Source organism: Dermochelys coriacea, chromosome 14, assembly GCF_009764565.3.
Source record: "Dermochelys coriacea isolate rDerCor1 chromosome 14, rDerCor1.pri.v4, whole genome shotgun sequence".
Classification (NCBI taxonomy): Eukaryota; Metazoa; Chordata; order Testudines; family Dermochelyidae; genus Dermochelys; species Dermochelys coriacea.
Genome location: NC_050081.1, coordinates 508,614 through 535,880, shown reverse-complemented (window position 1 = coordinate 535,880; position 27,267 = coordinate 508,614). Strand labels below are relative to the sequence as shown.

At 48.3% G+C, this 27,267-nt stretch overlaps 2 protein-coding genes across 15 annotated transcripts in view; one reads left to right on the top strand and one right to left on the bottom strand.

Moving 5' to 3' along the window:
* CENPX (centromere protein X) overlaps positions 1-287 on the bottom strand; it is a 29,520-nt gene extending 29,233 nt beyond the window's left edge. Inside the window, exon 1 of one of the 7 annotated variants that reach the window (XM_043496508.1) lies at positions 41-287. In XM_043496508.1, the coding sequence (XP_043352443.1) occupies positions 41-200 (160 nt within the window). In that variant the 5' untranslated portion in view covers positions 201-287. Of the gene's footprint in view, positions 1-10 lie in introns of all 7 variants that reach the window. The other 6 variants (XM_043496509.1, XM_043496511.1, XM_043496513.1 and 3 more) reach the window with 6 other exon arrangements.
* On the top strand, positions 259-26,558 carry LRRC45 (leucine rich repeat containing 45). Of its 8 annotated transcripts, XM_043496492.1 has the most exons (19): positions 283-396; positions 977-1,121; positions 3,662-3,986; positions 6,053-6,114; positions 7,740-7,810; positions 8,150-8,328; positions 9,547-9,675; positions 10,254-10,381; positions 10,985-11,043; positions 11,159-11,236; positions 19,143-19,278; positions 19,558-19,635; positions 19,830-19,941; positions 20,117-20,187; positions 22,349-22,441; positions 23,160-23,252; positions 24,321-24,494; positions 24,577-24,724; positions 25,279-26,558. In XM_043496492.1, the coding sequence occupies exons 3-19, from the start codon at positions 3,755-3,757 to the stop codon at positions 25,473-25,475; spliced, it is 2,040 nt and encodes a 679-aa protein (XP_043352427.1). In that variant the 5' UTR covers positions 283-396; positions 977-1,121; positions 3,662-3,754; the 3' UTR covers positions 25,476-26,558. The 8 variants fall into 8 exon arrangements, with proteins under 8 accessions (XP_038227401.1, XP_043352430.1, XP_043352427.1 ...); XM_038371473.2 differs by lacking the exon at positions 977-1,121 and having other exon boundaries at positions 259-396; XM_038371475.2 differs by lacking the exon at positions 977-1,121 and having other exon boundaries at positions 357-396; positions 10,269-10,381.
* The last annotated feature ends 709 nt before the right edge of the window (positions 26,559-27,267 follow it).

The following is a 27,267-nucleotide window of genomic DNA, read 5'->3' as shown; positions in this document are numbered from 1 at the left end:
CGCGGGGCACCGCGTACAGCCCGGGGCGGCCGCCGCGCACCTTCCTGAAGCCGCTCGCGCGCTCTGCCCGCGTCTCCATCCTGCAACGACCCCGTGGCAGGGGCGGGCCGACTACTGCGCGCGGCACCCTGGGAGCTGTAGTCCCATAGCGTAACGCGCGCCCGGACGTGGGTCGCGGATGTTTCCGGGCTCAGTCCCATCTGCGGTGCATGCTGGGAACCGCGGTTCGCGCTGCCTCGCCCTGGGCGGGCGGGGTCAGGAGGAGCCGCAGGGGCGCGAATGGGGGCCGATGGAGGGAGGCCGTTTTCACGCGCGGGACCGAAGCCGGCAGCGGGCGCCTCTTAGCTCCGCCCACAGGATAAGCCCCGCCCACGAGACGCCAGGGAAGAGCCCGAGGTCGGTAGCCGCGGCGCCGCGGGGAGCGCGAGGCTGGCGCGGGAAGGTGTTTGCGGGCCGGGCTCCCCCGCCCCCGCCCCCGCCCCCGCCCCCGCCGGGCGGCGATACCCGACCCCTGCCCGTCTGTCTTGATGAGCCCCTCCTGTGCCGGGAAGAGCATCGGCGTTGCGAGCATCGTGGGTGGGAGCTGGGACCGTTAACTCAGAGCTGCTGTTTCAGGCTCTCTGCAAACCTAGGCGGGCCTTGTTTACACACACTCAAGCGATACCGCTTTAATTCTGTTCCAGTGATGCAGTGCCCTCTGGGTGGCTGCATTGATAGCCGTGTAAAAGTTCTTATACCCATGTACTTTTTTCCCATATGTGAAGGGGAATAAACTCTCAGAGTATAAGATACTTTTATAACAGTGAGGCTACAGCCACATTAGGGATTTCACGAGTTTAACTATTTCAGTGAAGAAAAAATGCCCCTGCCTGCTGCCCCCAATTTACATAATTAAAATGGTATGAAATCTGTATAGGAGGACCAGGTCTGAGGCAGGTGTTGCTGCATCAGTTTACACCCAATTCACATTGGACAGACTTTATAAAAAAAATAATAAAAAGCTGACAATCTGCAAAGAAAAGATGGCATCTTGGGAGAGGATTGGCTCAGGTCAAGCCCTGCGTATCTGTATATCAGGATAGTTAGCTTCCAAGAAATAACTGTCCTGAAGAGTCTAGAAGGTAGGTGTTGGGCATGTGTGGTGCTGTGGTGATAGGCTGTGTTGGGTTCATCTTTCTTGAGGTTTTGCTAAGCACCTGCCTTGCTTTGGGGTTTGTTGCTGTTCTGCTCCTGTGTGAGATTTGCAGGCTAAGGCTTGATGGATGCTTAGCATCAGAAGTTCCCAAGCTGTGGTTCCTCTAACACTTGCTGGTCACTTGGCACTGGTTCTTTATGTTTCTAGCTGAGCAATTGGAACAGCTGCACGGGGAGGTGAAATAAGAGCTAAAAGAGACAGGGCAACTAACTTCCTGCCAAAGATCAAAACATGTATTGTGTCAGAGAGTTAATAATACATAAATTCTTTCTTGCTGGGGCTTCACCATATGAGCAATTGCTGTGGTTGCCACATGAATGTAACACTATTGCTAACTCTCGCAAATTAATTGTGAATCACAGGACTGTGGTGCTTGCAGGAGGAACTCTACTAATGGAGTAAGAAGCCCCTCCATTCCCTTGATTTTTCAGGGCTGGAAAAACAGCCAGAGCTCTGTGAAAGAAGACACAGACGTACCTTGCCACTGAGCCCTTCCTTCCTATATGGATTGGCCCTACAGATGAGGACTGGGTCCTGGGATAGTGAGAGAGAGGAGCTGGGGAACAGCTGCTGCCTGGCCCAAGCAGGGTCCTGGAGCCTGCAACAGAACTTTTGGGGCAGTGGTCTTCTCCTTTGCCCCAGACAGAGCTGTTCTCTGACTCCTTCTCTGCCCCTTCAATACTGCTTTGCCTGGGACCGGAAGCTGCACTTCCTGAGGCAGCAGGAGGTAGGGTGGGGATAGTTGGGGCAAGTGCTTCTGGGTCCCCAGCAGAGGAGAAGTCCTGGAGCAGTGAGAGGGAAGAGTAATTAAAATAAAAATATATTATTTGTAGCTATTTGGACAATTATGAGATTTTAAAAGTAAATAATTTATTGTAATCACTGGATAACATTTCTGTACTTAAAATTATACAAAGAAAACTAAAATTATTGTTTATATGCTTTGAATGTGAGTGAATTGGTTATTTAAAAATAATATTTAAGATTGAAAATATAAAAACTGTACTGAGATGTAGAAAGCTCTGCTTGGGTGATGGTTTTCCAGCAATTAGCAAGGTGGTTGATGTTGTAAAGACATGCGTTGCAGTTCACATAAATGTTCATTGAAAAATCATTTGAAAACCTGATCCATAGGGAGAGTGCTCTATTTTTCTTGAGTGGTCTTTGTTCAGCTCCATTTTATAGTCCTTGTACAGGGTATTCTAAAATAACAATGATTTTTTGTGTCTGAAGGTGAGGTTACAGCAGGATGGCAGGAAAATGTGAGAGGGGGCAGAGGAGGGAGGAAGGTTGAAAAGGGAAATGTAGGGGGAAGGTAGGAAATGAGTCTGGGGAGAATCAAGAATAATATCAATGGGGATTGGGGAGTTACCTGGTCTTAGGGGTGAAGAAAGGGCGAGGGGCCTCTCCATCAGAGAAACCTGGGAGAGGTGTGCATTTTTGTGTACAATTAGACATTGACTTTTCAACTTGAAATTCTCACTTACACACTGGAGAGGAGTTGCAGGGAGTTAAATCAAAAGATTTAAAAAAATATTTTTTTAGTCTATGTCATGATTTTTGATCTTTTGAGCTTGGCCATACACTGATGTTATGGGAGAAGCAATGGGGCCTGTGCAGCAGGAGAGAATATCTCTACTGAGATGAGGCTGCACCATGTAACATTTCTAAATTTCAGAGTAGCAGCCGTGTTAGTCTGTATTCGCAAAAAGAAAAGGAGTACTTGTGGCACCTTAGAGACTAACAAATTTATTAGAGCATAAGCTTTCGTGAGCTACAGCTCACTTCATCGGATGTGAGCTGTAGCTCACGAAAGCTTATGCTCTAATAAATTTGTTAGTCTCTAGAGCATAAGCTTTCGTGAGCTACAGCTCACATCCGATGAAGTGAGCTGTAGCTCACGAAAGCTTATGCTCTAATAAATTTGTTAGTCTCTAAGGTGCCACAAGTACTCCTTTTCTTTTTTCGAAGTGAGCTGTAGCTCATGAAAGCTTATGCTCTAATAAATTTGTTAGTCTCCAAGGTGCCACAATTACTCCTTTTCTTATTTCTAAATTTGGCTCTGTACTATATCTCCCAGCATGCCCTCCTCCCCGGGTTACTGGGGTGGGGAGGGAGGGGGAAAGAGATGGGAAGAGCAGAACTACAATTCCCAGCATGCTCTACTCTTCCTAGTTCCAGGGTGTAGGGGGTGGCTGTTGTAAGGGGTTGGGGCTGTATCCCAGTAACAGTCAACGGGTATATGAGAAGAGGCTGTAGTGAGTTTCTCCCTATCCTGGGAGAGTGGAGTTGGGACTGGTGTCTTGCAAGGCTCCAAGTGGGTGTTTATGGGGTGGGGATGGCTCTGGTTCTGGCTCTGAACACTATTTGTATTAGTCCTGCTTATGAGAGACCTTAGGACCATGCACGATAGTCCAGAGATAACTGCTTCTTGCCTTTCACAGTAAAGCCTTTACTGTCCACCAGGTTTTCCTGCATTTCCTGCTCTTCTCTGAGGCCAGCTTGGTCCTTCGTCATGCAGAGGACAGGAAGGGAGTGACATTAGCACCTGCTGTGGCAATGGAAGAGTTCCGAAAGGCCTATGCCCAGTTATGTAAGGAGAGTGGTGCTCAGCCACAGGAGACAGTCCTGCAGCAGCTACATGAGCTCCGGGAGGGGCCAGGACAAAGCCGCTTGGATTTTGCCACCCAGAGTCTTTCTGTGGACACATGCAGAGTCCTAGGGAAGCTTTTACAGGACGAGATCCTGTTTACGGAGATCATGCTGAGTGACTGCATGCTGAATGAAGAAGGTGGGGCTCTCTTTGCCCACAGGGAGACACTTGCATGTGTGCTATGCCTCTGAACCATGAGATCTGGGAGTCAGGCTTACGCTGAAAGTCAAATTCTTAATCTTAAGGGAGTTGCTTTGAAGAGTGAATAAATGTGTGCTTGTGGGCAAAACTGCAGCCCCATGCACAGGGAATTAGATCCAGGATTCTTGCTAATAGGAATTTGTGTGTTTGAATCTCCTGGCCTTACATTTACTCCTATAAACTAATCTGTCTAGGAGAAAATATTATCTAAGCCCAGATGAACCCACACATTCTGTTTGCATTTTTTACTTTTTTACCTCATCAAGTTGTTTGAGCTTTGAAAGCTGATATATATTCTTATTTAACTAATCTTATCACAATAGCAAAACTCCTTCATGTGTTTCAACCAGTGATGCCAAGGTGGGTGGTGGGTCTTGTTCTGTTCAGGACCTGGGCCTGAGATACTTACTGGGACCACATACAAACTATTTTGTGAGCGTGAATAAAAGATCTGAGCCCCAGAAACTCCTTGCACCGCTTTCATGCTTCGTGAAAGTTAAGTGGACATGCTGAACACAATTAGGATGAAACTTTCAAATCTCAGACAATATTTTTACTCTCCAATCCCTCATTCCAAGGTGTATGAATTCATATGCAGGGCTTTTAATTTTTGTGGGTGTTGATGTTGGGTAAAGGCTTTATCAGAAAAGTATTTCTTAAATATAGATCTGTACAGTCAGGCTTGGGCTCAATCTGGTTTCTGCAGAAAGGGGACTTACCATGGGGAATACTCTGCCTCAACCACTTAACAGTCTAAAACTGGATTTCTGCCACTGCGTTGTCCCTGTAGAGCACAGCTACTTTAGAAAAATAAGAGAGAACAATAAAATGATCAGAGATCTTCAGGAGCCCACATTAGTAAGAGGAAGGAGTAGGGGGTGATGGGAGGAAGCTGTTTGCATTTGGAACATGAGGTGTGACTCTAGCTGTGCTGGTTTAATGAGGCCACAGGGTTGTTTAAAACTGATTGTGTGCTTTGGTGATTCCCTTGGTGCCCTGCTGCATATGCTAGAAGCACATTCGCTCTGCCTGGGAGGACTTGTCTGTCGTACATTTCCCCTCATACGGCATGTTTACATTGCAGCTGGTGGTGTAACTTCCAGCTCACATAGACATACATGAGGTAATTTTGATGGAGCTTGTGTGCTAAAATAGCAAGGTCATTGGGGCCAAATGGGTAGCGGCTTGGACTAGCCACCTGAGTTCATACCTAAGTTCTCTGACAGGACTTGATTCGGGCAGCTACCCTGCGCTGCCACCAGTACTGCTGCAGCTTTGCTAATATTTTTAGTATGCTAAGTTGATCAAAGCCAGCAAGTGTACATCTACCCAAGCTGGAAATTAGCCCTATAGCAGCAAGAGGAATTGTTGGCAGCTGCAGATGCTGAATTTACTTTCTGGTGGCTCAGGGGACTGGAAATGAGACTTGGAGCCTTTACCCTCTCCATAAAAGCATACAAAGGAGCACCCATTCTGGGTCAGACCAAAGGTCCATCTAGCCCAGTATCCTGTCTTCCAACAGTGGCCAATGCCAGGTGCCCCGGAGGGAATGAACAGATCACTAGTTTCAGTATGGGCCAAGTCAGTAGCAGCCAAATGCTGTATGAGATCTCTGTCCAAATCCTAGAGGAGAAGCGTCTACATCACACAAACCACCCTATCAGCAGAGACCAAGGGCTGAATAAGCCATAGAGTCTGAAGTCCCCCCTCACTCCTAGAAGAGGGTTCTCCAGACCAAGGATGTGACCATAGTGGCAGGGCTTGTGAGAAGCCTCTACCCAGGCTCTAGCTGGTCTGTGTGTAAAGAGAGGTCTCCAGGTCAGGCTGGCATTTTCCAGCAGCACTCAAGTTACTTGTCAATAAAATAGTTTCTCCCTGTAGCTACCTGTCCTTTACAGGGGGTGCCAGGGTGAAGAGGTGTTTACTGACACCTTATGTTCAGGTCCAGGAGAGGGTTGAAGTCCTGTATGAAATATAAATCACCTTCTTTTTTTCTTTCACAGGGATTAGACATCTGCTGAATGGACTTTGCTCCAACACCGTAGTAAAAACTTTGGACTTGAAGGTGACTTTATTTGACTTTACTTGAGCAACTCTTAGCACAAGACTTGGCCTTCAACACCGAGAAAGCAATTGAGGAGGGCACAGAGGTGCAGATCTCATGGGAATTTGGGATGGAAATGGTCCCATGCAGGCCACCAACAGAAGGGACCAGTGCAGGATTGTTCCCTGTCGCACACGTCCTAATGCGGTGTCCTGTCCATTCTAATTGCCTCACTTGATGGGACTCACAGCCCTCCTCTTAGGGAGACTGCTTGGTAGAACTCACTGGCAGGAAGGTTTTCCTAGTAATCTGTTGCTAAGGCCTTGTCTACGTGCAGAAATTGCATACTTTTAATATAAATTTTTTTTTAAACTGATTCATTTAAACTGGTGCTAACTCCTGTGGACACACTTATTTTGGTTTAATAATGACTTAGTTCAGTTTAGTTTAAAACTGTTCCTAATTGACTATGAATTACATCTGTTTTAATCTGAAGTGTGTCCACATAGCCTTTTGCACCAGTTCAACTAAATCTCTTTAAAGTCCCACATTAACTACACTCTGATCTACACTTAAAATTCAGACTAACATGGCTACCGCTCTGAAACGTAAAATTTAGATCACCTAGTGTGTTGCTCAGGGGAGTGGAAATTCACACCGCTCAGCACTATAGTTAAATCGACCTAATCCTCAGTGTAGATGCAAATTCTTCTGTTGACCTAGCAACTGCTGCTTGGGAGGTGGATTAACTACATTGATGAAGAAACCCTTCCATCAATGTAGAAAGTGTGTGCACTGTGGCACTACAGCTCTGGTGCTCATCATGTAGACACTGCCTACAACTGGTTCAACTTTCTCATATAGACTAGCCCATCTTTACTTACTCATGGGCAATTATTACTGTGTCTCTCTCTCTTAGCTATTGCTTGGTAAAGTTAGACATATTTAGGTCTTTTAATGTTTCAACATCACTGAGGGAGTCCCCTGGTTATTTGAATTGCTCTTCTGTGAAGTCCCTCCAATTTATCAATATCTTTCTGTTAACATGATAGGGAGAACTGAACACATTATACCAGAATTGCATGTGAAAGGGACTATCTGCCCTGGGTCTATCATATATTGCCTTTATGTATACAGCCCAAAATTGTGTTTAAAAAATACTAGCAAAGCAGAATCTGGGTTCTGATTGAGTACTACCTACAAATATGCATTGCAACACTGACAACCAAGCTTGAGTTATGGGTGTGTGCGTGCGTGTGTGCGTGCAGATGAGCCCTTCCTGGTGAAAAATCGAAATGGCCACAAGATGCCAAAAGTCTGAGGCTCCCTTCTTATCACAGGTAAATGATGATCATATTTGACACCACTCTTTCCATATGGGAGGTATTTGGCTCCCCCATGTGGAAAGTGTTTCCCAGCACAGTAAGGCCAGGCATCATTGTTTCTATTTGGCACTGTCACTGGCAGGATTTGTGCATTTCCACACGGGGGGCTGGAGAGCCTGGGGTTAGTGAGCAGTGTGCATGGGACCAGTGTTAACCCACATGTGATAAATCATAACCACAACTCGGCCTTGGAACCACCCTGTGTATCAGGCGGGATGAAACGGGACATGGTAAGCCACTCACCTGCGGTATTTGTTTCAGGGGAATAACCTGCGAGCTCTGGGTGCTGAGGCTTTGGGGAAACTCCTCAGGCAGAACAAATCCATCAGAAGGTGAGATGTAAAGTCGCTTCCACCTGACTGTCCACTCTGTACTGGGTGAGTGGGTGCAAGGGTTGGGGGCTTCCTTCTCTGCTGGACCAGAGGTGGGGTGGACACTTGAGAGTCTAGCTCACGAAAGCTTATGCTCAAATAAATTTGTTAGTCTCTAAGGTGCCACAAGTCCTCCTTTTCTTTTTCCCTTCTCTTTGGAGTCTGGCCTTTGTTGGCTAGGGTGGGCATTTGATTGGGTCCCCACAGGAGCTAAGTTGAGGCAGCCCCTTCAGCCTCTTGCTGTTCCTTGTTTCTAGGGATGTAGATTAACCTGTGACTCCTGTTTAACTTTCCCCTCAGCCTCACCTTGGAGTGGAACAGCTTGGGAATGTGGGAGGAGGGCTTTTCCCTCTTCTGCCAAGGACTAGGAGCCAACCGCTTTCTCCAGTGGCTGGATCTGCGCAATAACCAGATTAACCACCAGGGGGCAGGAGAGCTGGCCATGGCCCTGAAATGCAATTCCAGCCTACAGGAGCTGGGTAAGAGCAACTCCCCTTTCCTCAGGACACGTTACCACTTTCAGGTGGTACCTGTGGCCTAAGCTCCCTCTAAGTTGTGTGGTCTCGCGCAGCTGCCTGTTAAGCCCTGTGCAGGGCCTTGGGGCTGAAGCGGGGAGAGATGCAGCGTGAACCCCAAACCTCTCATCCCCCGGCCCCACCCCAGAGCCCGCACCCCCAGCCGGAGCCCTCACCTCCCATATCCCAACTCTTTGCCCCAGCCCTGAGCCCCTCACCCCTGGCCCCATCCCAGAGCCCTCACCACCCTCCTGCACTCCATTCCTCTGCCCCAGCCAAGAGCCCTCCCCCCCCCACTCCAAACCCCTTGGCCCCACCTCATGAATTTTGTTCTGTGCACCGATATGGAAGTCATCACCTCCATATTGGGGCACAGAACAAAATTCATTCCGCACATGCATGGGAAAAATTAGAGGGAACATTGCCTGTGGCACTGCCTCCCCATTTCCAGTCACTCCAGAGCTGTTTAGAGACTCTATGCCAGTGGCAGCCCTGGCAGCCGCTAGAGATTTCATGACTTGGATAAGCAGGGGCTATCTAAGAAACTCTGGAATGGAAGCACAGAGTATAATGTGGGTACCTGGTGCAGAAGCACCATCCTTGGGGTTGATGAGAAGAGTCATCCCCCCAGCTTATGACTGTCCTGTTGGTTTGAGACTCATGCATCTCATTCCAGGCCCTGAGGTTTTTTTGTATAGTTGCCCTGCTACCCCAAATAGAAGCCTTGATAGAATTTCCCTTCCCCACCCTAACTGGGCAGAGGCTGCTGCTGTGTTGTCTCTCTGCAAGGAGTTTCTTTTCTTTCAGATTAGAAGCAAGCTTCTGGGCTGGGCAGCCTCTCTAAGGAAGTTGAGTTTGTTGAGTAATGACATGATGGGAACATCCTGCAGACCTGCCTGGCTAGAATGCGCAGACTGAGCAGTGTGTGCAGCGTTTGTTGCAGGTCCTTCTGCAGGATGCTGAGAGGGTAGATGAAGTTGCATTTGCTATATGTTTGCACTGTCCATCACTTTCTCATTCCATCACTCTCAGATGGGTGAACCACACCCACTGGTGGCTTTATGCTGAGGCTCTTGGAGGGAGCTGACCGACTGAGCAGGGGTGCCATGTGTGAGGAATATATTCAGTATGGCCTGATGATGCTGGTGCAGTTGCCAGGGTGATGGTTTGTTACCTCTCTAGATTTGCGTTGGAATAACATTGGGCTCCTGGGGGGCCGAGCGTTACTGAGCTGTCTGCACAGCAACAAGACCTTGAGGAGGCTGGAGCTGGCTGGGAACAACATCCCCAGTGACATCCTGAAGGCTGTGGGTATGTGATCAATGTTGTTGTGTGAGCAAGATGTGTGCATTCTTCTTCTCACCACAGCGATATGGATGGGACTACTGCTATCTCAGAGGAGCCCCATGTCTCCCACTCCATGACAGGAGCCATTTAGGGCCCTGCCTGCTGGTAAGGGAGGAGCTGTGCTGAACTCAGGTACTGCAGGGAGCTGTACTGTGCTAAGGGAAAATATGTTGGAATTTTCCCAGTTCCTCCCTGCAGAGACCAGCTAGGGGAGGAGATGGTTGGGTTTGATTGAGTGCAATCTTGGAGTGGCATGTAAACAGGGAAGGGCTCCCCCTTCAGTGGGGCTTTGTATTGTCCCGTAGTGGCTGTGATACAGTTTGGAAGTTGCCAGAAGCAGCCCCCACTGAGCTACATTATTGTGGGTTTTGGAAGCTATTTCTTTAACACAGAACACTTCCTTCACTCTTTCCAATGAACCCATATTGTGGGAACAGTCTCTCTAAAGGGGGTCCATGGGAAGCCCACAGGGGTCTGGGTATCATCCTGCTGTAGAACCTCTCACTGCTCTATTGCTATGGAAATGTGCATATCTACTCTAGTTCTCTCTGTGTCAGAACAAGCCATGTATCATAACCAGGATCGCCAGACCATTCTCGCTGAGAACCACAGCCGGACACGCGTGCTCAGTAAGGAGGTGTTTAGTCTGAAGGAGGAGAAGGCTAAGCAGGTGAGTGGCCTCCTAATGCTTCAGCAGCTTGAATGTGGCAGCCATGAACGCTTGTTTTCCTGCGAATTGTCTTTGTAAAGTAGCTCGGTACCAGGAGTTCTGGCCCAAGGAGCCACTTGCACATGCTGACATGCTGCGCTCATACTTGCAGTAGGCACGCAGCATCATACAGCCAATTGGGGCTGGGTCGTCCTTGGGAGCAGATCCACCAGTAGGTAGATTAGATGCACTGGAAACATCCCCTGGTTGACACACTTGTTTCTGGGAGCCAAAGAATTTCAGTGGTTTTGTTTTCATTCATCATGTTCTTTCTCTTACTGGGACAGTTCAGTACTTTCCAGGTTATGAAATTGTTAATACATGTGATTTCCACATCCTCTCCCTCCTTGTGATACAAAGTCTTTGAGACAGAACACTAGCTTTGATCAATGATCCTAGTCAAGCCAGGTGGTGACACCCATCAGATCACCAGTTTGGCTTCTTCCAGTAGATCAGCTGTTGCTGCTCCCCATGCGGCCCCAAAGGGAGGGTAGGGAGAGGCAAGTCTCAATGCCACAAACTTGTGCAGTTCACAGTTTCACTAGTGTTTTGTCTCATTCTTAGTTCCTGGATTTGATGGACACTATTGATAAACAGAGAGAAGAAATAACCAGGAGCAGCAGGTCAGTGAATCTCTTGACTCCCTCCTCGCATGGGGGAAAGATCAGGTTCTCAGAGGGAAGTCTGAGATGGAAGTCTTCATTTCGGGATGTTAATGTTTTTCTTTTCCCAATTCAGGACATCAGCAGCACGAGTTGGCCAGTTACAGGAAGCCCTGAATGAGCGGCAGTCTGTCATGAATTCATTAAAAGCCAAGTATGAAGGAAAGAATCTGCCCAGTTATTCCGTTGTCTGAGAAGTAGGCTGTACTGATCAGAGCTATGGAGAGAGGAGGGAGTATCTGGCTCACTATTTCAGTCGGTATTTTGTTAGCACCTAAAGGTCCGAGTCAGGATCAGGGCCCATTGTACTGGGTGCTGCACAAATGTAGTAAACAGTGACTGCCCCAAAGAGCTTGCACGCTAGAAAAAGTAACAGACAAGGAGGTGGGCTTAGGAGTGGGTCAAGGGGGACAGTGACAAGGCAGCCCATTGTGATGATGGGCTCCCAGCAGTTTGCAGGCTGGAGAGATAAATGGACACTAATCATGTCAGTTTCCAGGGCACCTGGGAACTTGTTGCATTGGACAGACCTAGATGGAGAGGTCTGTGCCATGTGACTGTGTCCACTTTTGCGGAGTGGCATGTGAGGTCTCGCAGGAGAAGCGAGCACGTTGTAAAGCCAGTGCCTGAAGCCCTCCCCGCAGCAACGACTACACTTGCAAATCAGGGATCAGACTTGCTTCCCATGTGAGAAACCATAAAAACAAATAAACCTAAAACTTAAGTCAATATCAGCTGAACTCTCAGCTATCGAAGTGATGGGAGAATCCAACAATCATGTCAGTGATCCCCACTGGCCACCTTCCTCACTGCTGTCAATTGGCAATTTCCCATCAGCATTGATACCTGTGGCAGTGGATCTTGTACAGGGTTTTGAGGGAGGGTGGGTTGTGGCCTGACAGATTGATACAATATGGACATTCTGTGCATTTGTGGGAGAAGCTGAGAAACAAGCTGCAAGAGCTGGTATCGCTGGAGAGTGGTTAAGTAGATGGGAAGCTCGGCCATGCAGAGCTGGCAGGAGGCAAGAGATGGGCTGTGCTGGGCTGGTATGGACGAGAGGACATGGGCTAGGCTATCCAGGGGTTGAGGACAAGCAGCCTTTCTTTGCAGAGTGGGAGGGAGTTGGCCTATTTGCTGTGTGTGTATAAGGTCAGTTCTATAGTACAGACTTCTGCCAGCAGAGCAGGGGTGTGGTGAGGTGTGATTGTCACAGACAATGAAGAGGGACCCAACAACCTAGGTGAGTGGGCACATGAAATTCACTGTTGAGAAATGCAATATATGGTGCAGAACATTGAAGGAATAAGTGGAGCTACTCAGGCCCCTTATTGGTGTATAAATTAACTGTAAGAGCTGAAGAAAAAGTTCTCCAAGTGTCCTGTAAACAGCTCAGCGATCACAATCAGATGCTTCTATTCAGCCTTTTTTACAAGAGCAAAATTGAAAGGCAACAAAATTATAACTGATAAAAAATATTTTGTTCTTCGAGTGCTGTCCCTGTGGGTGCTCCATTCAAGGTGACGGTGCGTCCCAGCGCCGTTGATTGGAGATCTTTAGTAGCAGTGCCTGGTCAGGATGCACGCGCTCAGCTGGTGTCTCACGGTCTTGTTAGAATCTGCCTGAGCATGCGCGTCCCACGCCCCCCTCAGTTCCTTCTCAACCATCCTTGGCTGAAGATGGGACTCGGGGCAGTGATGATTCTCTTCCCTGGTCTCTCTAGGAAACAGTTGCAAAGAACATAGGAATAGTTTTAAGTAACATCCCAGTTGTTTCCCTTCCTTTAGAATAGTTACATAGTTTAGTTAGGTTTCAGAGTAGCAGTCGTGTTAGTCTGTATTCGCAAAAAGAAAAGGAGTACTTGTGGCACCTTAGAGACTAACAAATTTATTAGAGCATAAGCTTTGGTGAAATGCATCCGATGAAGTGAGCTGTAGCTCACGAAAGCTTATGCTCTAATAAATTTGTTAGTCTCTAAGGTGCCACAAGTATTCCTTTTCTTTTTATAGTTCAGTTACTTAGTTTAAAAAAAAAAACAAAAACAAAACTTTTTTGCCTCAGGCTTGTCTTCCGCTGAGACACGCTCCTCTGCCATTTCTAATTCATAATGCCGGGGCTTCAGGATTTAAGAAGTGTGTTTCTTGTCAGGACTCCATGCCAAGGTCTGATGGGCACTCATGCTCAGCAAAGTGCCTCAGCGAAACACATGTCCCCACAAAGTGCCTCCACTGTACGAGCCTCAAAACCAGGGCTCGTTGCGACAGGGATCTGCGGCTTAAAATGCTATTAATGGAAAAATCTCTGCAGCCGCCTTCAGAGACTGGGAAAGTGAAACCCTCTCCCTCACATTCCCTGGCCAGATCTGAACCAACTGGGAGCATGGCTTCACTTTCTCAGGAGCAGAGGCAAGAAGCCCAACAGTCTCTGAGGAGAGACTTTAACAAGGGTAAAGGGTCTCCTGCGAGATCCTTGCCCTCTGTATTGACAGCGCAGAAAGCAGGTGCCTCAGGCTGTCATAACGCCTCAGCCACGGCTTCCGCGGAGCACAGAGGCAGGGACGTGATCTCCCGTACCAGGAAGGTCTCCTCAGCACCGGTCTGCTCGGCACCGAACACAGACGTGGTGCCGACAGCGCTCTGCCCTGGTGCTGGGAAGAACATCGGCACCGAGCCCGCCTGCTGCTCCGGCACCGGCAGTGAACCCTCTGCAGGGCACCTCCAAGTGACCCACGGGACAGGAAAAACTCAGACTTGGTGATGCGCCTGAGCGCAGATCATGCTCAGTGCAGCCCTGGGAGCAGGAACAGCAGTTTCTCCGTCAATGTGACCTCTCAGTGGCACCTGAGCCTAACTCCCCACTCTTGGATACACAGGGCTCACTCTTCTAACAGCCGCTCTCCCCACCTGACTTGGCTACCTTCACTGACAGTGAACCTGATATGCAGCAGCAGGTGGAGTTCTCCCTACCTGCCTCTCCTCCTCCATTGGAACCTTTTCCACCTCAGGTCACGGCTCACAACCACCAGCCTCAGTTTCCCTATTTCGCCCCCCCATGGGCAGCGCCTGGGTTCTCCTACCCTATGCCTTGGTCTCAGTGGTACCCTTGGCCATCTCCTACTGCCATTCACCCTCAAGCCCCTTTCACCAACCTCTACCTCCTTCTGCTCCTTGATTTCCAGCTCCGTCTATTTCTAGAGCGCCTGAACCCCCCCTGAGAATGTGAGCTACGGACCATATCCTGACTCACCGACCCCTAACTCTCCATCAGCTCCAGACGGAGCCCTCTTCCCTCTGCCTCCACAGAATGAGGACAACTGTAAACAATTCTAAGAACTTTTCAAGAGGGTGGCACTCAGCCAAGACATCCCCTTAGAAGAGGTTCAGGAGACACATCACAGACTCCTCAAAATCCTCCAACCCTCTGCACCCTCAAGGATTGCGCTCCCCATAAATGATGCACTCATGGAACCAGATGACGCTCTCTGACGGACTCTAGCCTCTCTCTTACCAACTTCCAAAAAGGCAGAATGTAAATACTATGTTCCCGTTAAGGATGCTGACTTTTTATTTTCTCATCCACAACCGAACTCTTGTTATGGATGCAGTTGCACAAAGGATGAAACAGCCGCACTATTGACCCACCCCTCAAGACAAGGATCTTAAACGTCTTGATGTCTTGGGTCGCAAGGTTTGTACATCCTCCACTCTACAATTCCGAACTGTTCTGCCCTCTTTGCAAGCTACGACTTCAATAATTACAATAAACCTTTTGAATTTGCCTCCTACATTCCAGAGGATAGGAGAGCAGATTTCAAGTTAGTCCTTGTTGAGGGCCAATTGATTTCAAGAATGGCCCTATAAGCATCTCTAGACACAGCGGACACAGCAGCCCGTAGTACTGCAACTGCTGTGGTTATGCGCAGATCTTCATGGCTCTCTGCATCTGGCATCCCTAAAGACCTGCAGACCAAAGTGGAGGACCTCCCCTTTGATAAAGATAAGCTCTTTTTCACAAAAACCCATGAAGTCCTTCACACCATGAAAGATTCTAGAGCGACGCTGCACACCGTGCGCATTCACCCATCCCTTCCCAGGAGACAACGATACGAACCTTATCAAAGACCAAGCATTCAACAGTATTACCAGCCTCAACCCAGACCATACGATATAACCAGGAATTGCGCTAGACTTCCTAAGCGCAGACAAAATCAAGCACAAGCAACTACCTCCCACCCATCGGGAAATAAACAACAATTTTGAAGCATTGGTCGAGGGTCTGCATGATCACCCTTGATTCCACCACCTACTTGCCCATTTGGCCACTGCCTCCAGGGTTTCCAACATTCCTGGCAGCAGATTATGCAGGACCGTTGGGTCCTCAAAATAGTTCAGTCCAGTTACTCCATCCCTTTTATATCCTACCCTTCCCCATCCCGCTTCAGGGACCCTTCTCACAAGCGCTTACTTCATGCAGAAGTGGCTCACCTTCTACAACTAGGTGCAGTGGAACCTGTGCCGACACAACATCGAGGGAAAGGGTTCTACTCCCATTACTTTCTGACCCAGAAAAAGACTGGGGGATGGAGGCCTATATTAGACCTATGCCAACTGAACAAATTTGTGAGGATACAGAGATTCAAGATGGGCACACTGGGCACAATAACACCTGCAGGGGACTCGTTCACAGTCCTCGACCTACAGGACGCTTATTTTCATATATCAATTCATCCAGCCCACAGACGCTTCCTACTATTCACAATCGGACATGACCATTTTCAATACAGAGTTCTTCCTTTCGGACTCTCCTCAGTGCCGAGAGTATTTTCCAAGACTCTAGCTGTAGTCGTGGCTCACTTCCACAGACATGGGATAACACTTTTCCCTTATCTAGACGATTGCCTCATTAAGGGCAGCTCCTATGGCGAGACGCTACAAGCTACCCATTTCGCCATCTCCCTCTTCCACAGCCTAGGCCTCCAAATAAACGTCCAAAAATCAACCCTGACACCTAAAGAGCAGATCGAGTTCATTGGAGCTCATCTGGACTCAATCCGAACCAGAGCCTCACTCCCACATCACAGATTCTTAGCTATCACACAGCTCATGCGCATGCTCTCTGTTCATCCCAGGATACAGGCAAGAATCTGCCTACAGCTCCTTGGTCACATGGCAGCCACCACCTTCGTGGTCAAGTACGCCAGGCTACACATGAGATGTCTTCAGGGCTGGCTCAACTCCAACTTCAAACCCAACAGACACACCATAGGGACGCTGCTAACTCTTCCAGTCAATGTTCTAGCTTCCCTACACTGGTGGACAAGACCAGAAAACCTCTGCATGGGTGTTCCCTTCCAGCAACGACCCCCAGTGCTCATGCTCACCACGGACACTTCCCTAATCAGCTGGGGAGCGCATCTAGGGGGACACAGGGCACAACGGCCGCTGGTCTGTGTCAGAGACGCGCCTACACATGCATCTCTTAGAGCTCAGAGCAGTGAGATGAGCATGCCTTCACTTTCTTCCCCTCATAAAGAACAAATCAGTTTGGGTCCTAACAGACAACATAGCATGTATGTTGTACATCAACAGACAGCGGGGAGCCCGATCACATTCCCTATGCATGGAGGCCATTCAGCTATGGAATTGGTGCATACAACATCACATACAAATCATTGCTTCGTACCTATCTGGCTGCCACAACACTACTGCCGATGCACTCAGCAGGCACTTCTTGACAGAACACAAAGGGGAACTGCACCCCCGCAATACTTAAATAGCTCTTCTCCCTCTGGGGCATCCCATCGATAGACCTCTTTGCCACAACCCAGAATTGCAAATGTCCTCTATTTTGTTCCAGAGCGGGACTCAGGACTGCATCCCTAGGAGATGCGTTCCGCATCCTGTGGAACAACTCTCTCCTGTACCCCTTCCCACCAATCCCTCTGCTACACAAGGTTCTTCGCAAGATCGGAGACGACAAGGCCCCGATCATACTTATTGCCCCTGCTTGGCTGAGACAGATGTGGTATCCATACCTACTCCGCATGTCCTCCTGTTATCCATGGACTCTCTCCAGCAAATAAGATCTGCTTTCCCAGGACAACGGATGGGTTCTTCACCCTCAGCTACAGAAGCTCCACCTGACAGCGTGGTTCCTTCATGGTTCCAAACCCATGAACTAGCTTGTTCTGAGCAAGTTGTCCTGCACGGTAGAAAAGACTCCACTCGTAAAACGTACCTGCAGAAGTGGAAATGTTTCTCCCTCTGGTGCTCATATAATCACATAACACCCCATATGGTAACCCTCCCTAAAATTCTAGACTACCTTCTAAAATTGAAACAAGATAGACTCTTGCTCAGCTCCATCAAAGTACAGCTGGCGGCACTTACCACCTTCCATGACTTGTTAGAAGGCTACTCGGTCTTTACCCACCCCACTGTAAAATGATTTCTCACGGGCCTACAAAATCTCTACCCGGAAATTTATCCAACGGCAGCCTCATGGAATCTTAACCTTGTTCTTCGTGGTCTCATGAAACCTCCATTCGAGCCCTTGGCTACCTCCTTTCTTCTTCATATGTCCATGAAGGTAGCTTTCTTAGTTGCAATAACATCAGCAAGGAGAGTAGGAGAAATAAGCGCCCTGATGGCCTATCCTCCCTATACCATCTTCTCCAAAGACAAAGTCACCCTGACACCACAGCCTAAATTTCTCCGTAAGATGGTGTTCACATTCAACCTTAACCAACCGATATACTTACCTGCTTTCTATCCCAAACTTCACAAGACTCCGCATGAGGCAACTCTGCATGCTCTTGACGTCAGGCGAGCAATCGCCTTTTATTTAGACGGGACTAAACCATTTCGTAAGTCCCCCCGACTCTTTGTCTCCATTACCGAAAGATCGAAAGGTACGGCTATCTCTAGGCAACGCCTGTCCAAGTGGATCTTTGACTGCATCAGATCCTCGTACCACATCCAAAATATTCAGCCACCCAAAAGCATTCAAACTCATTCCACTCGAGCCATGTCGACATCCGTTGCCTTCCTACATAACATACCCATTCCTGACATCTATAAAGCAGCTACATGGTCATCTGAACACACGTTTGCCAAACACTATGCTATCACGCAGGATACCATGGCAGACACCATAGTAGGCCATACAGTACTCACTGCCGCATCTCCAAAGTCCTGTCGACCATAGTGGGAACTGCTACACATTCACCTAGAGAGGAGCACCCACAGGGACAGCACTTGAAGAAGGGGAAGTTACTCGCCTTGCAGTAAATGAAGTTCTTCTAGATGTGTGTCCCTGTGGATGCTCCACTCCCTGCCCCGTTCCCTCTACTTTGGAGTACTAGTATGATTTCTCCATGGTAGAAAAGCAACTGAGGGGGGCGCAGGATGCACACACTCAGGCAGATTCTGACGAGACTGCGAGACACCAGCTGAGCGCGTGCGTCCCGACCAGGCACTGCTACCAAAGATCTCCAATCAACAGCGCTGGGATGCACCATCACCTAGAGTAGAGCACCCACAGGGACACACATCTCTAAAAACTTCAGTTACTTCAAGGTGAGTAACTTTCTCTTACACAATATAAAATTAGTCTGCTCAAATTCTTGTCACAAGTTTTCATTGCAGCCAGGAGTTTAGTAGGATTCCAAAAAGGATCTAGTATCTCTGGATAATGAGAGCACCCACAGTAACATTAGATGTGATACAGATACATTAGGGGATACAAGTCCTTGTTCTTCAAGATCTGAGCTAACCACTAACTGGGGTAGGAAGGAACCGCCCCAATGAGCAAGTTATTCTGTAATTGCAAATTCCAGAGTTTCTTGCACCTTCCTCTGAAGCAGCTGGTGCTGACCATTGTCTGAGACAAGAGATAGAGCTGGGAGGACCCCAAGCTGATCCTCTGGCTCTTCCTGTGTTGCTGTGAGGTTGTGTCTTGCTGCATATCCTGTACTGTCCAGTATAGAGAATTCATTGGGACTATGATGTATTTTTGGGAGGACAAAGATTAAAATCTCATCTGTGCCTTCTGTTGTGTAGACTGCAGATGACTGAAGCTGCATTAGCTCTGTCTGAGCAGAAAGTGTACAACCTGGGAGAGCTTCTGAATGCTACAAAGCAGGAGCAAGCCAGCATGACCGAGTGTCAGTTGAAGGAGCTCCGGCAGCAAAAACAGGTGGGCTGGATGGGGGGGTTGGTCAATATTAGATTCTGGGTGGCATTCTGGTTTGGGGTGTCAGGGGATGCTGGATGGGATGAGAAGTCAGGTGGTTCCTTATATGAACTGCTGGGAACTGTGAAGGACAGAGTAGTGACTGTGGAGAATGATCTGTATTGTAGGTGGGAGAAAGTGATGGTGTTGGGGACTTGGGTTATTTTGAAGTGGTATTGGATGGGGGTGTGGGGCCTCAGGAGGTCTGGGATGGGCTTTCCTAATCTCGGGCTCCGTTTGCAGGAAGCTTCTGATCGGGAAACAAACCTTCTCCAGCACCTATCTGCTGCCAATGAGAAAAACCTGCTTTTAAGAAACCAGGTAGGAGAGCAAGCCTAAGTTGAAACATGGGATGGGGATGGGGAATTCCCAACATGCTTTTCACTTTCCTAAGTGTGTGAAGGTTTCCTATGCTCCCACTGCCTAGTGGCCATGCATAGCCAGCCATCCATCCCAGGGCTAATGGAAGCAGAAGCTCTGTTTATCTTCACTTCATGATGGTAATTTCCATTCAGGTGGATGAGCTAGAGAGAAGGTGCAAAGCCCAGCAGGACCAGCTGTTCCAGGTGAAACAAGATTTGACAAACACAACAGCAGAGCTGAAACTGCGAGTCATGCAGGCAGAGGGTGAGTGGAAGAGCTGGGCAGCCAGGCCTGGGGGAAATCAGAGAGTTGAGTTATTGGGGAGCCAGACCCTGCAGTCCGAGCATAAAGATTTGTAGTGAGACGTGTAATGTGAAGTGAAGGTGTGGAGTACCAGGGGGAAACCTTCGTTGATAATCCGCTCCCTTTTAACCTCCAGAACGCCTTGAAATGGAGAAGAAGAGATTTAAACAGGGCCTGGAAGATATGGAATCCCTTCGACTGAAAGAGGTAAGAGCAGCAACTGAACCAAGTCTCCCCACTGGCCTCTGGGCTACAGACCCCTTTGGCTTAGTTACTGGGACTGTTTGTTGATGTCAGGTGAGGATCCAGTAGCCTCTGGCTCATCCATGGGAACAAAAGGCCATTTATAAAAATAGAAACTCTTTCCAGTCAGCCTGAGGCCTGAGCCTGGCAGGAGAAATTGCAGGGCACCCTGCTGCTAGGCCATCTGGCAAGGTTTTGCAGCCCTCAGGAGTGTGCTGGGGTGTCAGAGATTTGTCCTTTGATCCTGTCTCCAGAGGGCAGTAACTGTGAACTCGTGGTGTCGTCATTTTTATCCTGAAAAAGCTGTTTTGCTGGAGAATACAACAAAATGTCTCAAACACCCATTTGTGCAATTCAGGGCCAGTGATCAGTGCTTGGCTCTTGTCGTGTTCTAGGTGCAGTTCACACCAGTGAGAGGCTGTATCACTGTTGCATTATATATAACCTGAGTGCCCCTCAAAATGTTTCTGCCACTTGTGGCTCCCTGTCTGGGACATGCAAGCAGCCAGCATGCACTTGGTGTTCTGTGTGCTGTGGAACTCTGATTCAACCACTTTGAATCCAACAGCCTGCCTGCAGTTATCACAGACATGCTTTTGTCTTTATCAGACTTGTTTAATGTTAGCTGGTGACCCCAACATCACCCCCAGTCCTGAACTTCCCCAGATCTGTGTGCTCTGAAATATCCACCCCTCTCCTGCAACATTCAGAGGAATAATAAGATCTGTTCGCTCCTTTAAGGAGATCAAACCCACCAGCTTATCAAATTACCAAAGTTCACTTTCATTGTAGTACAAACACAGTTGGTTTAGAATAATAGTAAAACAAGTTTATTAACAAAAGAAGACAGGATTTTAAGTGACTTCAAGTGTAAGAGATAAAGTTAGAAATGGTTACAAGAAAATAAAAGTTAAAATACACATCTACAAGCCTAAAACTGAATCTAGCAAGCTTTGGTTTGAGACATTGTTCAAGAAGCTTTTCTCACCCATCGTCTTCCACTGTGGCTGACCTTCTCAGTCAGGATCTCTTCCAGAAGCCCAAAGATGCTGATTTCTTTATCTTCTTGGGTGTAAGAGAGAAGAATTTTTTGCCCCTTTCTTTTACAGTCCAGTGAACCTTTGTAATGGATTCTTCTGAAGGTTACCCCTCAAAGTAAAGTTTATTTAAATGGTGAGGAGGTGACATGCAGCTTTCAGTCTGATGGTGAAGGAGGCCCCATGTTTTGTTTGTTTTTGTTTTAAAATCCTGCTCGTGTTTGCAGGAAACCAAACAATTTGCATTTTTACCAATCTCTCGTCCCACCCCATGCTGTCTTGAAGGTTCTGTTTATTACCTATATGTAAACTGAGGTAAGCACACATTGCTTTATTTAGGGTAGGCCTGTTTAACAACTTTGGCCCTGGCAGGGCTATCTGGTTTTGAACAAGTAACATTATACAGGGGGAATTCATAACTTTATGTATAATGTTTCTACATATATTTTACCATTGATACTGACTAGTGAGTTGTTTATTTTCAAATGATGCTTCACAAAATATATTTTGGACCAAGATTATTGCAGTAGTGTGTATGGTGGTAGTGAATACAGGATGCTTAGAGTCCCAGCTCTATTAGCAGTTCCTCCCTGGGATTTGGGGACTGATTCTCCACTGGGACAGGCGGTGATGAGGAGGCTGTGATCAGATCTGGATTGGATTTGAGTGTCTCAAAACTAAAACCTTCCAAACTGTTCTTGGGTGCGTGTGGAAATCTAGTGAGAGATCTGTTTCAGGAAGACCTCCTTCCATATCCCAACTGGAGCCTGGGACTTTCCTGGTATTTGGCTCCAGTCCAGGACCAAACTACAGGGTGGTCTGAGCTCCTGGGAGTTGACTCCAACCCCCTTTCTCCAAAAATGTGGGAGAATTTGTATGCAAAGCTATGGCTTCCTATTTAAAGGCATTGCTGCTCAGTTTTGTTGGAGCCTCACAGAAGAGTCGTGTTGGGAAAGGAGGAAGCTTTGTTTGCTCTTGCCAGTAGCTGGCTAGAGAGGAGTGTGCTATTCTCAATGCTGGGTGACTGCTGTATCTCAGGAATAACAAGGTGCCAGAAACCCACTGGAATGACTCCTGCTGCTTTGCAGGTGGATCACATGACACATCACATGGAGGCAAGTGAGCACTCCATGCAGGAGAGAATTCAGAGGCTGGAAGCCATCCGGATTGGGCTGGAGGAGGTGAGAGCAAGTGGTCCAGGTGCATGTGTGTCTGGGAGTCATTGGCTGTGGTGGAGTTGCAGTGGCAGGAATGTGCTGCCAATATTTTAACAAGGGGCTTCTACAAAATTTGCCACTGCTGGGCTGTGAAACTCACTGTGTTGTGGGGCGTGGGGGCTGGGGCAGAGATGAGAAGACAAGGGAACTGAGGCATCTGTTCATTTGATTTCCCATTTAAACAAAAACTCTTTCTATTGGATAGTGGTGGAGCGAGGTCAAACACAGTCCTGGATCAGAAACTGGGTAAGATAGCAGGGCTTGGGCACGCAGTCGGGAATTAAACGTTGCCTGCAGCAGTGATGTATTTGCCTATGGGCTAAGGCCCATGGAGAACAGCACCTCAGGGGAGGGGCTGCCTTAGGGGACTGAGAGAGAAGGGACACAGATTTTATATCAAATATTCTATTTTCATTTTGATTTGACTGTCGGGTTTTTCAGCCCCCCCTGGCTGTGGCTCCCTGGCCCTGGAACAATGTGTCTGGTGCATTCCCACCTGCACCTGAAACTTGGTCTGTGAATCAAATGACTGACCCAGGCAGCCTCAGGGTGGGGGATGCCTTTTGCTCCGTACCCCTAAGGGAAAGGAGGTGGCTGCATCACTTTTAGCCCTGTCCCATCTGTGGCCTGAAGCTACATGGTATCACGGCTGGAATGTGTGTGTTGTGTGTGTTTGTGATAGGAGCTGAGCCGAGTCAAAGCAGCGGCATTTGCTGAGCGAGGTCAGGCAGAGGAGGAGTTAATCAAAATCCGGGGCCAGGCCAGGCTGGAAGAGGTAAGACCGTGACCCAGCTGCTGGGCCTGTCCGTGGAGGTGGGAGCAGATTTGTCTTTCCAGCATGGGTCTTTCTCCAATATCTGATCAGTAACTTTTTCTTCTTGGTCTTGTTATCCTAAGTATTGACTGACTCATGAGGGGGAGTAATCCTGAGATGTCTGCATCAAGCTATATCAGCACTTTTTCCATACCAAGTTGTCTCAAAACCATCACCCCTGTCCCCAGCAGCCCAGCGCCTTCCAACTTGTTACATACAGAATTAGTGGTTATGGTGTAATAGGGTGTCATTCTAACTGCTTATGCTTAAGGTCCTGGCAGACAAGTGGATCCCTCTGCTGCTGTGTATCTGCAGACTTTGTGCTGCTGCAGGTCTCTAGGCTCAGTAGAATTATTCTTGTTTGGCTGTTGCTGTGGACAAGAAATGTTACTTTCTAGACTTGAAATCTGTGGAAACCACAGTGAGACCAGCATGTAGGGTGAGGTACCCCTGGTGTGGCACAGGGAGTCTTCCTCAAGAGCCAGACCTCTTCTGGCACCTTGCATCCCAAGCTAAAATGCTTTATGAGCGCGCGCGCTCTCTCTCTCTCTCACTTCACTACTGCATAAGTGCAGAGGTGTCTGAGGTGGGCGCAGCAGCTGAATAACCAGATACAGCAATGCTGCCCAGCCATTTAGGACAGGAAGTGAAGAAGAATGCTGTGTCAAACTGAAATGAACCCAGGCTGTAGGATGTAAATACCAAAACTGGGGCTTGTCCAGGACTCTGGTGTTAATGGTCCTACCCCTGTGAAATGCCCATTGGGATCTTCAGTGGGTGGTTAGGGCCTTGCTTTTACAACTCCAAAAGGCAGCCCTTCCACCAGATCATTGTCTCCATCATCAGAAAAAGGCACTAGCCCCTGTTCAATTCAAGAGAGGCATGTCCCTTGGTGACTCCCTGCCACCACACACTGCATAATATCTGCTTCCCATCCAAACACTTGCTAGGCCAGTCCCTGCTCATGACCCTGGGCTGGGGAGAATCCTCTTACAGGAGGCAGAGAAGCTATGTGCTTGTGTTTTACAGCAACAGCACCTGGATCACTTGGAAGAGAAGCTACGGCTGATGACACAGTCACGTGATGAAGCTCAGAACTACTGCCTTCAGCAGAAGCAGGCAGTGGGAGAGGCACAGGCCAAGGTCAGCCAGATGACCCAGCAAACCGAAGGGCTCAAGAGGCGCGTGGAGGAACTACAACAGGTACTAGGGCAGGGAGAATTCTAGTAATTGATGCAGAATTGTATGCTGAGGTTGCTGGTCTCTCATGTCCTGTGTATCCTAGGACCTGAGCGGCAAGGAGCAGGAGAAAGTGGCTGAGGTGAACAAAGTGAGAGTTGAGCTGCAGGAGCAGATTGGACACCTGCAGGCTGAAAGGACAGCACAGGAAGGGCTGAAAGAGAAGATTGCTGCCCTGGAGAGGCAATTGAAAGGTGATGGGTTGGGGGATTATGTACAGCATCTTTCTTACAGACTGCAGGGAGTAGTACGAGATGTCATCTTTAGTCCCACTCCATGGTCTAGAGAGTCTGGGGCCGAATGGTACCTGCTGCTACGCTTGACGATACCACCTCATATTTCTTTCCTGCCTTCCACTTGCTCTACAGAGAGCGATGAATTAAACTGCATAGGAGCCCCTGGAAGTGTCTCAGGATTTTTATCCCCATTTTAAAGATGGGAGGCTGAGGCTCAGAAGTGAAGTGCCCTGCTCAAGTTAACACAGCCGAGGGGGCATAGAACCCAGGTCTCTTAACCCTCAGTCCTATGAGCATGATACCACATCTGCACACACATGCCCCATCAGTGTCTTGTTGGGCCCACTAGGTAAGGCTAGAGGTAAAGGCCTCGACTAGTCTGTGCTCTGTGTGTCTGTTACCACTCTGCCTCCACAGGCATACTCCCACTACAGCAGGTTATTCCTTGGTACTGACCCCCTGAGCCAAAGGACACACCCACTCCCTATGCTAACATGGTTCTTTGTGTACAGTGTTATCAAGTAACCACCGAGAGGCCCTGCTGGATAAAGAGAGTGAAATCTCTACTCTCCAGGAGAAGCTGAGGATGAAAGAGGCTGAGATCTCCAGGATGAGGGAAGAGGAGGCCCAACGAGCTAGTTTTCTGCAAAACGCCATCATGGCCTATGTGCAGGGCTCTGCTCTTGGAGCCCTCAGCCCTAGGAAATGAGCGTGTCCTAAGGAATCCCAGGTGCCTGCTGTCAGGAATAGGGGGGCGTGATCTGTGTGCAGCTTCTTCTTCCAGAGCAGGCCTGGTTTCTCAGGAGAGTGGTGTTACTCCTGTCTGAAGTACAAGGGGGTCACAGACACAGAATCCCTCAGGCCATTCAGAAATTCTGTTGCTGACAGCAATGAGGTCTGAAGAAAGCAACTAGCCAAGGCTGGGGTAGGGATAGCCAGGACTGAGTTCTCCCACTTCACCGTGTTAGACCCTGTCCACACTAGAGCCTGTAACAGCCTTTGAAAACAGTTTTTATGTCCTGTCACACAACATAAGCCTATCTGTGTCTGCCCCACACACTGATACTAACCATGTTGTAGGATCCTGGGAGAGAGGTGTCAGCCTGCAGCACGAATTTGGATGCCATGGCTGTTCACAAAGAAAGTCTTAACACTCAACAGGGGAACTGTCAAAAACAGCTCCCATGCTTGGGAGCCATCTGTGTCACTCTAGGCAAAGTACAGTGAACACAGATACTATGGTGATGGGTGACGCAGACATACTTATAATAAATAAAATCAGCTATGCTGGCAGGTGACTGCAGAACCTGGCTGGATAATGAATTGTTAGTTATGGCTGAAGCCCCTACAGTCCTAGTTGATACTGAAAAGTAGGGAAGATCCTGTCCTTGCTCAGTATGAACCACTGTCCTAAACTGGGGCCTCTTTAATGAGACAGTGGCAGAGAACAGCATTTAGTTCCACATGGTGGGGGAATCACAGTGGATCCTACTAAAGTGACAAGCTGCAAAGAATGAACTCCTGGCTCCAGAAGGTCCCTGACCTGTGCAGTGCCTATTTCCTTGGCTTTGAACTAGTGGAGAGGGGGTGAGTTGTTCTCTTTCCATTTCCATAGAATTTCAGAAAATAATGTGTAGGAGATGGTGAATGATTTTATATTTTAGTGCACATTTTTAAAACTAAGATGAAAGCGAAATATGTGCCCTTTTCTTTGGGTCTAGGGGTTGATTTGTTTTCATGGTTTGTTTTGCAGGGTTTATTTTAAAATAAGAGCTTTTGCATTTTGTTATAATACTGAACAATCATCGGTTGCATGCTTTAACAATTTGGAACTCTGTTTGTTCTTAACTGTTGTGTTTGATCTCTGTAATGTGCTTCCTGCAGGGAGACCCTCTGGGGCTGGCCAATAAACAGGGGCAGCTGTATGGAGAACTAGCTGAGGGCATCTAGAGGTTACAGAGATTTTGAGCACAGCTAAAAACAGAAGGGGCCTGGAATTAAATCCCCAGGGTGGTCGCTCAGCTCCAAGTGTCCTCCTTGAGACCCAGGAGAGGGGCCATGGACTGCAGCTGTACAGTAGCTGTAATTGAGTGAGAGGCCAGAGCCTCAGCTGCTCAAAATGGAAAAACTGGTTTCTGAGAGTTCTCATAGATGGGCAGATTAAAGGAGAAGCCCTTTGTATTGGGGAGTGGCCATCCCCACATGATGCTTCTCAGGGTATGTCTACTCTGTAATAAAGATCCAGGCCCATGGCTGGCCCAGCTCAGCTGACTTGGGCTTATGGGACTCCGGCTGCGAGGTTACACATTCAGTGCAGATGCTCAGGTTCAGGCTGCCACCTGGATTATGAAACGCTGTGATGGGGTGCGTGTCAGAGCCCAGGCTCCAGCTTGAACCTGGATGTCTACACTGTAAGTTTTAGCCTCACAGCCCAAGCCCTGTGAGCCCAAGTCAATTGACCTGGGTTCTGAAAACTCGATGCCGTGGGTTTTTTATTGAAG

Coding starts and splice junctions, on each gene's coding strand:
- LRRC45 (XM_038371473.2), top strand. CDS start 3,755: ATGGAAGAGTTCCGAAAGGCCTATGCCCAGTTATGTAAGGAGAGTGGT. Junction 3,987..6,052: donor CTGCATGCTGAATGAAGAAG/GTGGGGCTCTCT, acceptor TTTCTTTCACAG/GGATTAGACATCTGCTGAAT. Junction 7,811..8,149: donor CAGAACAAATCCATCAGAAG/GTGAGATGTAAA, acceptor CTTTCCCCTCAG/CCTCACCTTGGAGTGGAACA.